Here is a 12,687-nt window from a genome sequence, read left to right as displayed (position 1 = left end):
CAATTGATTCTCCACTTCATTCTTGAACTCTTTGAACTTTTCAAAGGTTTTTGTCTTTTGCTTGATTAAATAGATATACCCATATCTACTATAATCATCGGTAAAAGTCATGTAGAAGCGGTTCCCATCCTTCGTGGTTGATCTAAACGGTCCGCATACATCGGTATGTATTAGGTCCAATAGACCCTCACCCTTTCACACGTACTCGTGAAGGGTGATTTAGTCATCTTTCCATGTAAACAAGACTCGCACGTGTCATCTTCCCTAAGGTCGAATGACTCCAACACTCCATCCTTTTGGAGTTGGGCTATGCGTTTCTTGTTGACATGTCCAAGACGACAATGCCACAAGGATGCTTTATCCATACTAGTGGAAGAATCTATATTCAAAACATCATTTCCTAAGTTATCAACAATCATAACAGTTTCATAAATTCCATTACATGGTATAGCTTCAAAGTAAAAGACACCATTTAGATAAGCCAAAATAGAACCATTCTCATTATTAAAAGAAAATCTAAAACCTTGTCTATACAAACCATGAAATGAAATGATGTTTCTGGCCATTTCTGGCGAATAGCAACAATTTTTCAAATCTAAACATTAATTATTCCTAAGCACTAAAGAATACACTCCAATCTTGGTCACAGGCGACGATCTTCTGTTCCCCATGATTAGATTGATCCTTCCTTGCTCCACATCCCTACTTCTTCTTAGTCCCTGCACATTAGAACAAATGTGGTAACCACAATCGGTATCAAGAACCCAAGAAATAGCATGATTAGAATCGTTAGATTTAATTGTGTATATACCTGCGAAAGATGGCTTGATCTTTCCTTCCTTGATGGCTTGCAGGTACTCTGGGCAGCTTCTCTTCCAATGTCCTATCTTGTGGTAGTGGTGGCACTCTGCCTCCTTAGGGTTAGGGCAGGGCTTAGCGGGATCAACTTTGGTCCCACTAGAAGAGCCACCATCTCGGGCTTTAACCTTGCGATAGTTCTTAGATGAATCCTTCCTCTTCTTTCCTTTTCCTTGACCAATAGCCAAGACAGGTGCAGCAGGCGGATTGGGAGTTGGTGCAACAGACTTGTCTTTGAAGTTGCTCTCAGCGACCCTCAAGAGACCTTGGAGTTTGCTTAGGGTGACCTCTTCTTTGTTCATGTGGTAGGTCATCCTAAATTGATTGTACATCGGAGGCAAAGAGTGAAGTACCATGTCGATCGCCAAGTCTTCCCCAAAGTCAAAATTTAACTTGCGAAGGCGGTCGACATACCTTTGCATCTTTTGCAGTTGCACGGTAAGAGATTGTCCATGACCCATCTTAGCGGAAATCATGTTAGTGAAAATCTCATAATGCTCTTGTCTCGCGTTTTGGTGGTATCTCTCCAATAAGTTTTGATGCATCTCGTACGGGTACATGTCCTCGTAGGACTTTTGGAATTCAGAGTTCATGGTGGAAATCATGATGCAATGTACCTTCGTTGCATCTCGCTCATGAGTTTCAAAAGCGGTGATTTCGGCCGGAGTAGCAATTTCAGGGTTGATTTTCTCGAGCTTCTCATCGAGGACATACTCCTTATCCTCATAGCGAGCAATGGTGCAAATGTATCTTATCCATTCGCTAAAGTTCGTTCCATCGAAGGTGACCTTTTGGCAAAGGCTCATCAACGTGAAAGAACTAGCAGCAGCGTTGTTTGCGTTCGACATCTACAAAAGGAAGAAAGGACAAAGATAGATTAGAATAAGAATCCCTAATTATCACCCAATAAGAAAAATTAGGGCTAGGATCCAACAATAACATTTACACACTAGAAAAGGGATGCCGTAATCTAACATGCAAATAAATTGAAGGTAAGTGAATGACGATTCACTAATTCTCCATCACGAAACTTAAACTATTAGTCCTAAGTGTATTGAGAATTCCTAGGTTCGGATGAGATTCATTGAAACTATTCAATGGCATTTTTAAATCTCGATATGCCCCTCTTGTTTGTGACTGGGATACCGAGGATCACAAAGCGGGTGTGAATTACCATGCAAATTCACATGGTGCCTTCATTGTAACGGTCACCTATTTGATGTGCCGGTAAACCACACACGCTCCATCGTACTATGATAAACAATGAATCACCCTTTGCCACCTTTGCTTAGAACCAATTAGTGTGCCGGTAAACCACACACGCTCCACTAACTTCTTAGCAAGGGTGCAAAGTGTAATTTCATGGGATTGCATCAATTCACTTTTCCTAAAGTAACTAAGATTGGGAAATTTTAAAAAAATGTGTAGTTACTTTGTATTACTTATTATACTTTTAATGAGAGGATGAGGTTGCCCTATCCTACCCGTTCGGCTAACGACCCTCCACCAATCAAGCAAACGGTGGGTGTGAGTGTACACCCATTAAGCGCCATTTTATAGGCCGCAACCTTATACCCACCTTATAGATCGGCTTCGTGAATGAGGCCAACTAACGGTAAGACTAGCATTTTGTTATACATATATATTATTCTAGTAATATCATATTAGTATAGGGTTGTATTTTAAATCTTTTAAAATCTAGGGTTTGAAATTTAAGTTGTCTAAATTAAAACTCTGAATCACAAAATATAAATTTCAAAACTTGAGGGCAAGTTTTAAACATTTAAAACATGGAGGATCAAATAACAAATAATTCCAATTGACAATTAATATCCTAATTATCTATATTTGATTTTATTCAAGATTTCTTTCTAAGATAATTACCAAAATAATCAAAATAATTAATTAATTATCATATAATGAAATTAAATACTTTATTAGATGATAAATATCTTTAATTAGATCAAGATTATAGTCATATATATCAAAAAATGGGATTAGGGTTGATCTAATATGATTAAGGTAAGTATCCATAAGATAATTATGAAAAAATCCCGAATCTGGCCATTCCTGACGCTTGGACTCGCCGAGTGCACAAAGGGACTCGCCGAGTCAGGCCAACTCGCCGAGTCCATGACTCAGAAATACAAAATCGAATTTTGCAGTTTAGTTTCAGTTAATCAAGCAATAATTTAATGAAAACCAAGCTAGGCTCTGATACCACTGATGGGTTTTAGCCATAAGAACTTTCCTATGTGCGCATGCAAAACCCTAATACTTGGATCTAGGCTTTCTAATTAAACATGCTTTGAATCCAAGACTTCTAATGACTAATTAGGTGTAAGAACAATGATAAACCAGATCTAGAATCATACCTTTGAATTCCTTGTTGATCTTGTTGTCCTGGAGCTTCTAGAGTCACAATTGTCACTCCTCTAATGGCTTACAAACACCAAATAGCAATGAGGATGATTTGGGAGAGAGGAGAGGGGAGGAAATCGGCCAGGGTTTCTATGCTTTTTATGAAGTGCCGATTTCCTTTAGCCATGGGGTCTATTTATACTTGTAGACTCCTTAAGGGTTACAACCTAAACCTTAATTGGATAATCTTCTCTTAAGGCTATCCAAATCCTTTCCATAGATATCACCTTGGACGATTTTGAAGCTATCCTAGCTTCTAGAATCCGTCCATTATATATCTATATGGATTTACAGTCTAAAGTTTAACTATCAAACAATTGACAGTTTATACCCTCTTATTTAATTAATCTCTTTAAGTCACCAAATTAATTCCAATTAATTCTATGACTTATATTAATCAAATAACAATATATTATTCTTTATATTATTCTCATAATATATTAATAATATTTACTATCTCTTAATAAATCATCTTATCAAGTTGCTATGGTGAAGGCAACCCAAAAGGACCATGCACAACCGGCTCAAATACTTGCCTAATATAGTTGCAGCCTTAGACACTATTCCAACAATAACATGTATACTTCTTATCGAAGTTGGATGAACAATTTTACACATGTTTTAAATGATTTAAACTGTATATGTAGTTTATATCTACGAATATGTTGGGTAAAACATGGGTAGGTGAACGAGGAGGGATGAAAGGGGGTATAAGTAAACATTGGTGACTATGAGACTTAATGCCTAGACCCTGGCGACTATGAGACTTAGTGCCTAAACCCTGGCGACTATGCGATGTAGTACATGTTGTATAAACCCTGGCGACTATGAGACTTAGTACCTAAACCCTGGCGACTACTCGACGTAATGTCTATTGTATAAACCCTCGCTACTATGAGACTTAGTGCCTAAACCATGGCGATTATGCGACTTAGTGCCTGTTGAGTAAACCCTGGCAACGATGGATTTCATGCAGATTCCTTAGGATGATCCTTAGGAATGAATGAATGAGGAATAGCTAATTCTTAGGGTAGATCCTTAAAAGTAAAGAAGATAAAGGGGATGGGTAATTGGGTCGATTGTTCGATGTTTAAATATAACTAGATGGGAATCATGACAGCCCGTTGGCGCTGAGTCATTTTATTTTTTCTTCTTTCAGGTTTGGATATTGGTCCAGCCTAGTACAAGGGATGTTCATATTAGTTACATAGCCCCGACTACATTAGCAACAGATGGTTTTTATTAGCTCTATTTTTACCCCTCTAATTTTTCTTTCTTGTTTCTTTGTCTCCTGCAAGAAACAGAGATAATAAATGAAGGGTCTTTGGTCCGAAAATTAATTTACTGTTTAAGAAAAATAGGCCATTAAATAAGATAAAAAAAGATGCAACAAATAGCCAGTCCTTCAGCTAACTCTAAATCATCTTCCATAGATTCATGTTCTATTTATCAAGTATCCACAATTATCTAATTTACAATCATATTTAATGCTCACAAAGTTGATGTTTCATAGCATATGAATATTCAATTTTTTTATAATCAATGTGAAATAGGTAATGTACCTTGTAAAATTACATTCCAAGATCGTTATCTTGATCGAAGTCTAACATCAAATCAGTCAACTTTTGAGAATCGACAATAGCTTCCTCCAATGTCATCTTGCCTTTCCTTGACAAATTTTGACCTATTTACAAAAAAAGTTCAATTATGGTTCAAATGGGTAAAATGAGAGAATACAGATTAAAAAGATTACCTTTTGATTTGCAAAGGTCAGGAGCACTTTTCGACATTAAATTTTATTTCCCTCATCATCACTCATGTCAACAGATTTACCCGTAGATTTACCTGTACCTTCATCATCACAAACTGTTGATTTAACATGTTTACAAAATGAAAACAGTGAAATGAGTAATTGAAAATAATACATTGAAGAAAACAAAAAACAATAATGGAGGCTTATTTATTACCTTTACTTTTTCAACCTTCTTTAATGCCAATCTTTTATCAATTTCATCCTTTGATGTTATATTTCTATTATGATCAATAATAGAAAAGTAAATGTTAGCTTAATCAATGAAAAATTATATATAAAAGCATTTATTTAAAAAGAAAAGGTTAAGTTTACTAAAAGGACCCCTGTAATCAATCACTTGATGTGGATCTTCAATGTAGTTCACTGTTGGATAAACCCAATATCCACCCCATACTACAAAACCAAGGGCAAATTTGTAAAAAGTCTAATTATGATTTATGCATTAACTTAATAATTGGAAAACTTACTTTGCTTAATTTGATCTTCTCTGATCCTCATAGACAATGGATATGTTGCAATCCGATGATCAGTTCCCAACATTATGTGATATTCAGTAGCACCCATTTTGAATTGTATACTAACAGACTTTTTTCATCTCGTTCCTCTTCACCATAGGTAGCTCCATCCAAGCCTACGGCAGTTAATTTTGGAATTTTTTGATTAAAAAAAACTTAAAAAAATCATACCAGTACCTTGTTATCTTGTTCTCGAAACAACTGTATCAATCATGTAAGCAGCTAAAGCCTTAATAATCGACTTTATATCGAAGTTATGAAAATTACTTTATAAAAATTACCTTTTACGCCCACACAAAAGAGTATTCCAAGCACTAGTAAGAGCAGGGTCAATATGCCAAGATGCACCAGATCTCTCTTGTCCAATGATAAGCCATCTAAAAGGTGGTCTCTGATCATTAGCTAATACATCAAAATAGTCATCTGGGAATAGATTTGGCACATTGTAATCTTTTAATAAATATGGTGCAACTTCTCCAAATTGCAATTACAAAGCCACATTTCTTTTAAAGTATCAATAGAAAATGGGGAGGTGGAGAAATAAATGAGAGTAAGAAAATGTACATTGTCATCAGAAATGCATAGGGATCCTCATTATGTTGTTCTTGCATGTAGGACACATAATCCTCAAACATCATGGATAGTTTTTTAGCACTTCTTTGAGAGATTCTGAAAGGTGTAGTTCCATATTTGAGTAATAGTTGTTAAGGAGTCTAGGTTTTTCTTGCAGCCCAAGTATCAGCCAATGTGGAAATTAGAACCTACATGGAGCAAGATAGCATAACTTTCTGAATCAAATAATATAAAAATACAAGTTCAGATAACTTTTTGAATTAAATGAATGACTTACAGGTTTATGTGCATCATATTGTTGAAGGACTCATCTAGTTGAATGTCTGTCTTTCTTTCAACATTTCCTTGATCAAAAGCAAACCCATTTAACTGAGTATAGCAACGATACAATCTCTTATACAGGAATAAAGTGTTAAACCATGTAACATTTAGTAAAGCAACCAAAGTGTTGAATTGAAAACTATGACATGTGATAGAATTGAATACCATCAAAGTGTAGTGGTTTTCTACAAGGATCATCATCACATTTACTCAGAACTTGAAGTCTGCAGCTCATATTAGGCGTGTTATTAATATCATATAAATTGAATTAAAGCAAAAGGAAATTTTGAAAGCATACCTATGCAGTGTTGTCCTCTTCCAGGATCCTTTGTACTGAAGCTCACGATTTTCATTATTAAGCCATAAGTTCATCCACAAAGGTTCTTCATTGCATAGGATATACATCACACTGCAAATCATAACCCCAATTAAGCAGATTTAATCTCACTTAATTAACTCTTACTCTGAACTTAGCAAGACAGTGACAAGAGAACTACTTTGTAAACATTGCTATAAAAATTTAAAAAGTATGTAGTAAGATCTTTGATAGATCTAAGTTCAGTTTTTGTCAACGTATGGAAAACTTGAAAGGAATACGTAAATCACACTAGCGAATTGCCTATTGTTTGAAGATCACAATAAGCATTCATTCTAATCATAATCATTAATGAAGACCATATGTAAGATCATCCATGGAAATCTCCCAAATTAGTAACCTTTTCTTACTTCTATAAACATAATATACATCGGAATTTCGAATTTGGAAGAAAAGGACAAGAAATTTAACAACCTGCTAGCACAAGCTAGACGAGCGACATCACGAGGTGAGAGCAAAGTCAGTATCGAACAAACGATTTCATCCAGAAGGACATGGAAACCTACAAGAGCATCAGGTCTCCGACCTCTCAGTACAACTTGAGCTTACGAATTCGCGTCCACCTCCATTGATCGCCTCCTTAATACCAAAACTCAACAGGGGTTTTAATTTCTCTCTATAACTACTTTCTCAACTTGTATCTATATTGTAATCGAAAAGGGCGTGATTCCTGCTTAATGTTTACGCAATTGTGCGGTGGCGCATAGGCTGATTTTTCTATTTTCCTTAACCGAGGATTCGCCGCGTGCGGCTGAGGATCAGATTCCCGTTCACGTAACCCGTAAGTGACAAACACGGAGCTAGAAAGTTGTTGATTATTGCAATTCTTCCGAGGTATAACCCCCTCTGGTACGGGAGGTAACAGAGCAGCCATCAGATGTTAAATTGTGGTTGACTCCTCAGAACGGCTTCAATAGGAGCAGTATATTCCACCTACAGAAGCACAAAAATTTTAAAATCCACCAAAGCAAGAGATAATGTTCAATTTAGGGCAAAATAGATGAGCAATAGATATTGGCATACAGAAGGAGGTTATCTAGCATTGGTCTAAGCAGAGGTGAAGCAGCAGAGTGATGAAGATGGGAGAGCAGGGTTATCGACTGATATCTAAGAATGGGAGCTTTCAGAATGAAAATAGATCTAATCACAGGAGAAAGATAATGAATGATTTCCATGGCGGTGCAACATCTGATTGGGTGGATGAGGCGGTGGTGGGAAAAGTGGGATAAGAAGGAAGAGAAGAATACGATTAATTATGGCGTTTGAATGAGAAGAAGAAGTTGGGTGGCAAAAAATGAAAGAGAAAAAACTTTCCTGTTCCTCACGATTTTAACGATTAATAGTATATATAATAATTATATTATTGTGGGTTGAAAACCCTATGTACTCACCAGGTTTCCCAACCTGACCCACTCAAGCTTATTTGAATCACAGGTGCCGATACGAAGTTACATTACACTGAGAGATTAAAGAGGTGTAGATCACTAGTGTAAATGAACGTAAGTTCCGTTTATGCTTATGTTTCTGTATTGACAATGACATCCCAAATGTTTTAAAATGAATAAAAATACCTTTATTCGAAAATGCTTTGATAACGTATTTATCATGTTTTACTAGGAACAAATTCCGCAACATTTTTATTAACAGAAGTACTCTGATTTTTATAAAGCATAAACAAAATCGGTATTTTCTGGCCGTGAAAAACGGGGATTTCACAGTTGGTATCAGAGTTTTTGTTTAAGTGAACTAGGAATAAGGTTTTATTTCTAGACTTAAACTTAGAATGCTAAGCGATGATCGCGAGGGGCATGTCTAATAATTTTTTGTAATACACCTTAATAGACACAAGCACTATCTTATTTAGGGAAAATACCTAACATGCTTTTATATGCTAAATGATTTTTGATATGCATGATATGCATCAGATCTATGGTCTGTTGCCGACCGGATCTGGAAACTTTTTGTGTTCAGATTTCTAATCATTTAACTATGGTATTAGAACTCCCATGTAACTTTTCAGAGTGATAGGGAGATTTACACATCGATCGTAAATAAAATCTTTCCTATCTTAATTCTCGTCATTACACACTGAAAGTCTGAATTAGTGTATAGATCAAAATGGCAAGAACCTGAAGTGGATTCGGGAACGCAAATGGAAACAAGAATCAACCCCCAGTGATTGAGCAAATACCTATTGTAGTAACCGCTCCTGAGCCAATCACGATGTCCGGAGTGCAAGCGTTGATCCAAATGATGTCGGATCATCAAATGGAGGAAACAAGGAATTTACTTCAACAAAATCGAGAGGAACTTACGATGCCTATTGAACAGCCCGAGCTGAATGATGGGCAGTCTGAGGAAGGGAACGACAGTTGGACCGTTGGTCAATCTGATCCACCGGTGATTAGGAGGAACAATCAAGATGACGGAGTCGAGAGGAATGGATGCAAGTACAAAGATTTTCTTACATGCAAGCCATCAACTTTCACTGGAAGGAAGATCCGATCGGATTCATGGATTGGATCTCAGAGATGGAAATAGCCTTCATCACATGTGGTTGCAAAGGAAAGCAAGAAACCACATTTGCAGTACGTTAGTTCAGAGGAGGCGATGTTCGCTGGTGGAACACCATGGGGAAGACTCTAAGCCCCAATGAGCCCATGCAACTGACTTGGTCAAAAGTTTTTGGTGCATTTCAAGATCAAGTACTCCTCAACCTAACATTTGAGCGAGCTAGAAAACCAATCCTGACTTTGAAGAAAGGAAGCATGTCGATCGATGAATACACCAACAACTTCTCCGATAAAATGGAATTTGCCTTATGCCTTGTCCCAGACGAGTTGACGAAAATTGAAAAGTACGCAAAGGTAGTTCCATGGGAGTATGCGGTGCCAGTACGCCAGACACCTACTCTTAAGGCGGCTATCTGGGCTGCTAAGTCTGTAGAAGATATGATCAAGTGTAGAGCCGCCAACAAGGTCGAAGTTGCCGAGAAAAGGAATCATGAGGTATCTTCAAAGACCAACAAAGAAAGCAAATTCTCAATATTTGGAGGTAGAGGGGAAGCTAAGTGGTGTGAGGGGTGTAAAAAGAAACACTTTGGGAAGTGTAGCGAGGAGATGACTTGCTACAATTGTGGAAAGACAGGGCATTACGCCAACTAGTGTGCGCCCAACAAGAAGGTGTCTTGCGGATGTAACAAAGAAGGGCATATTTCTAGAGATTGCCCAAAGAAAAACAAGGCAGCGAGGCCAAACACACCACCAAAGCGAAGGGAATTACACATGAGTCTCGAAAAAGCAGAAAACAACGCAAGGAATCGAGGATGAGGACTTCATCAAGTTATGCAGCAGCCATATGGATAGTGTCGTATGGTGTAGCCTATTAGAGGCATAGTCTAGGGTGAACTTGATTACCTTTGTAATCATTTAAAGGAGTAATATAAAACCTTCGTTTTGTTATCTGGTGTGTTAAGTTGTTATGTGATCTTCTTGTATGGTGACTTGGAAAACTGCGAGACAATACTTGGGACGAGTAGGAATAAGTGTGAATGGTAGTAAAGGCCTATACTACCAGAAGCACTGGACTCACACTTGGATCAGGGAAAATCACAAGGTTACCAAGGCGCTAGTAATTGATTCCGTTTTGTTCATGTATGTGTTTACCATCATTTTGGTAATGACTAAGAAGATGACTATTATTCTGACCCTAGTGGTCATATCATGTCGAGTCCGACTAAGATGAGTATGTTACATGGTTCAAAGAACCAACATCGATGTAGCATTGGACTTAAGTAATCTTAAGCATGTTATATTATATGTCACAAGGGTTCGGTACATATAAAGAGCTCGATCGGCTGAACTTCCTCCACTGACATCGTAGAAGTCCCGACACATACCATAAGGAGGATGCAGTCTTTTCTACAGGCTCCAATGGTGGATGTGGCTTCCCCAGACGGTAGTTGGTCCTTGAAATCCCATCCTGAGAGGAGGTCGAACGGATGGAGGTCGGACGGCTGGCAGATTGATTACCTCAGGCTCTGAGGCTGAGCTATCCGAATCTTCCTCCTTCTCATCTTCCATGGGTTCCTCCTCGGGGTCATCTTCAATCCATCCTCCATTACCTTGTTTGGGGTAGTAGGGGTCGCGGTGGTGATGGAATCCAGCCATTGAGTCTATATGAGAATAGGGCTAAGAATTGACTATAAGCTAAAGCATGTAAAGATTTACCCTTTAGTTTTACGGTTGAAGATACCCAAATACTCCCATAGTATTCTTAATGATATGCTCTTTGGTAAGTTTTTAATTTGTTGTCCACTGCAGACACTCCCTGGCATACGTTAGTCGCTCTCGGACAAATATAGTTGATCAGGCTATTTCATCCCAGTTCCGATTACATGTCCCAAGGCACACCTGCACTGTACAAAATTTATATATAATACTTCTATATTGATCTATTTATGACACTCTTGTTAATATGAAATGAATCCATGCCTACTTTACAAAAATTAAATAAATCTAATTTTTTAAAGTATGACTCTTACTCAGAGTGGTTTTGCCCAGATGTGTTTATAGTTGTATACCAAAAATGGTTTTGATATACTTAATTCACTATAAACTCTGCTCTGATACCAATCTGTCATACCCTGTTGGGTCAAAAATATGGTTTATACTTTGCTTTTCTAGAAAAATATATTTGTATGTAATGTTGTATGTGTTTGCGGTTTGTGTGTACGGCCGTACACGTGTGTACGGCCGCACACCCTGTGTACGGCCGTACACAGGGTGTGCGGTTGTACACATGTGTATGGATGGAGGTCCATATAAATTGAGGAGTGCATGTGGGAGTGTACGGTTAGAAGGTAAGAAGGCTAAAGAAGAGAGAGAAAGTTAGAAAGAAGAAGTGTGTGTGTGTGTGTGAGAGAATCTATTGTAAGGAGCATCACTCAATTTCATCAATACATCATTAGATTCATCTTAATTCTTCTTCTCCTTCTCTTCTATATTGATCTAACATCATCCAATTGATTGGGATTCCGCACCATCAATTGGATCTGATTGATACACAAGCAATTTTAGGGACTTACAATTGGTATCAGAGCCAATTTGGTATCAATGGAAGTTGCTTTTTGAGTGTTTGCTGTCAACTGTTGAAGGTTTGTTGCCAATTGTTGAAGGTTTGCTGCTGTTTAAGGTGTGTGCGGTTGAAGATGTTTGTTGTTGAAGGTGTGTGCGGTTGAAGGTGTGTGCTGTTGAAGGTGTGTGCAGTTGAAGGTGTGTGTTGTTGAAGGTGTGTGCGGTTGAAGGTGTGTGCGGTTGAAGGTGTGTGCTGTTGAAGGTGTGTGCGGTTGAAAGTGTGTGCGGTTAAAGTGATTGTCAGTTTAGTGTGCGGTTAGATTGGTGTGTGCGGCTCAATTCAGTGTGCGGCTGGATATGTGTGTGCGGTTAAGGAGTGTGTGTTTAAGAGTTTTAGTGTTCAGTTTAAAATTACTAAAATGGAATCTCAAAACATGACTGTTCATCAAGATTTGGATGCAATAATGGGAATCACTACTCGTATTCCTAGATTGCTATCAGCTGAAGGATTTCCTGAATGGAAATATCGAATTGAAAAATACATCAAAATGAAGGATTTCAAAATTTGGAGAAGCATTTTGAGAGGACCAATTCGGATTACTTCTACTTTACAAGATGGAACGGTAATTGACAAACAAGTTGAAAACTACACTGATGATGATTTTGAACGAGTTGAAGAACAAGAAAAGGCTCTTGCCACACTGACTATGGCATTGTCTCCGGAAATAGCACAAG

At 37.7% G+C, this 12,687-nt stretch overlaps 1 protein-coding gene across 4 annotated transcripts; it reads right to left on the bottom strand.

The window, feature by feature from the left end:
• Window positions 1-1,270: 1,270 nt before the first annotated feature.
• On the bottom strand, window positions 1,271-8,135 carry LOC145062209 (lysine-specific demethylase JMJ21-like). Of its 4 annotated transcripts, none has more exons than XR_013687480.1 (12): window positions 7,901-8,135; window positions 7,292-7,810; window positions 6,800-6,910; window positions 6,667-6,725; window positions 6,458-6,524; window positions 6,172-6,368; window positions 5,889-5,984; window positions 5,560-5,723; window positions 5,247-5,485; window positions 5,033-5,130; window positions 4,842-4,963; window positions 1,271-1,706 (listed from the first exon to the last, which is right to left on the bottom strand). XR_013687480.1 is itself a non-coding variant. In XM_079009841.1 (11 exons), exons 3-6 carry the CDS (start codon window positions 6,904-6,906, stop codon window positions 6,362-6,364), a joined length of 240 nt encoding a protein of 79 aa, XP_078865967.1. In that variant the 5' UTR covers window positions 6,907-6,910; window positions 7,292-7,810; window positions 7,901-8,135; the 3' UTR covers window positions 3,809-4,963; window positions 5,033-5,130; window positions 5,247-5,485; window positions 5,560-5,723; window positions 5,889-5,984; window positions 6,172-6,361. The 4 variants fall into 4 exon arrangements, 1 of the variants encoding a protein (XP_078865967.1); XR_013687482.1 differs by lacking the exon at window positions 1,271-1,706 and having other exon boundaries at window positions 3,809-4,963; window positions 5,247-5,310; window positions 5,414-5,485; XR_013687481.1 differs by lacking the exon at window positions 1,271-1,706 and having other exon boundaries at window positions 3,809-4,963; window positions 6,458-6,549.
• Window positions 8,136-12,687: the final 4,552 nt, after the last annotated feature.

The sequence above is a fragment of the Lactuca serriola genome, chromosome 7, assembly GCF_051521515.1.
Source record: "Lactuca serriola cultivar US96UC23 chromosome 7, Lser_US96UC23_V15, whole genome shotgun sequence".
Lineage (NCBI taxonomy): Eukaryota > Viridiplantae > Streptophyta > Magnoliopsida > Asterales > Asteraceae > Lactuca > Lactuca serriola.
Note: the sequence above shows the minus strand (reverse complement) of the source record. Positions and strands in the feature narration are given on the sequence as shown.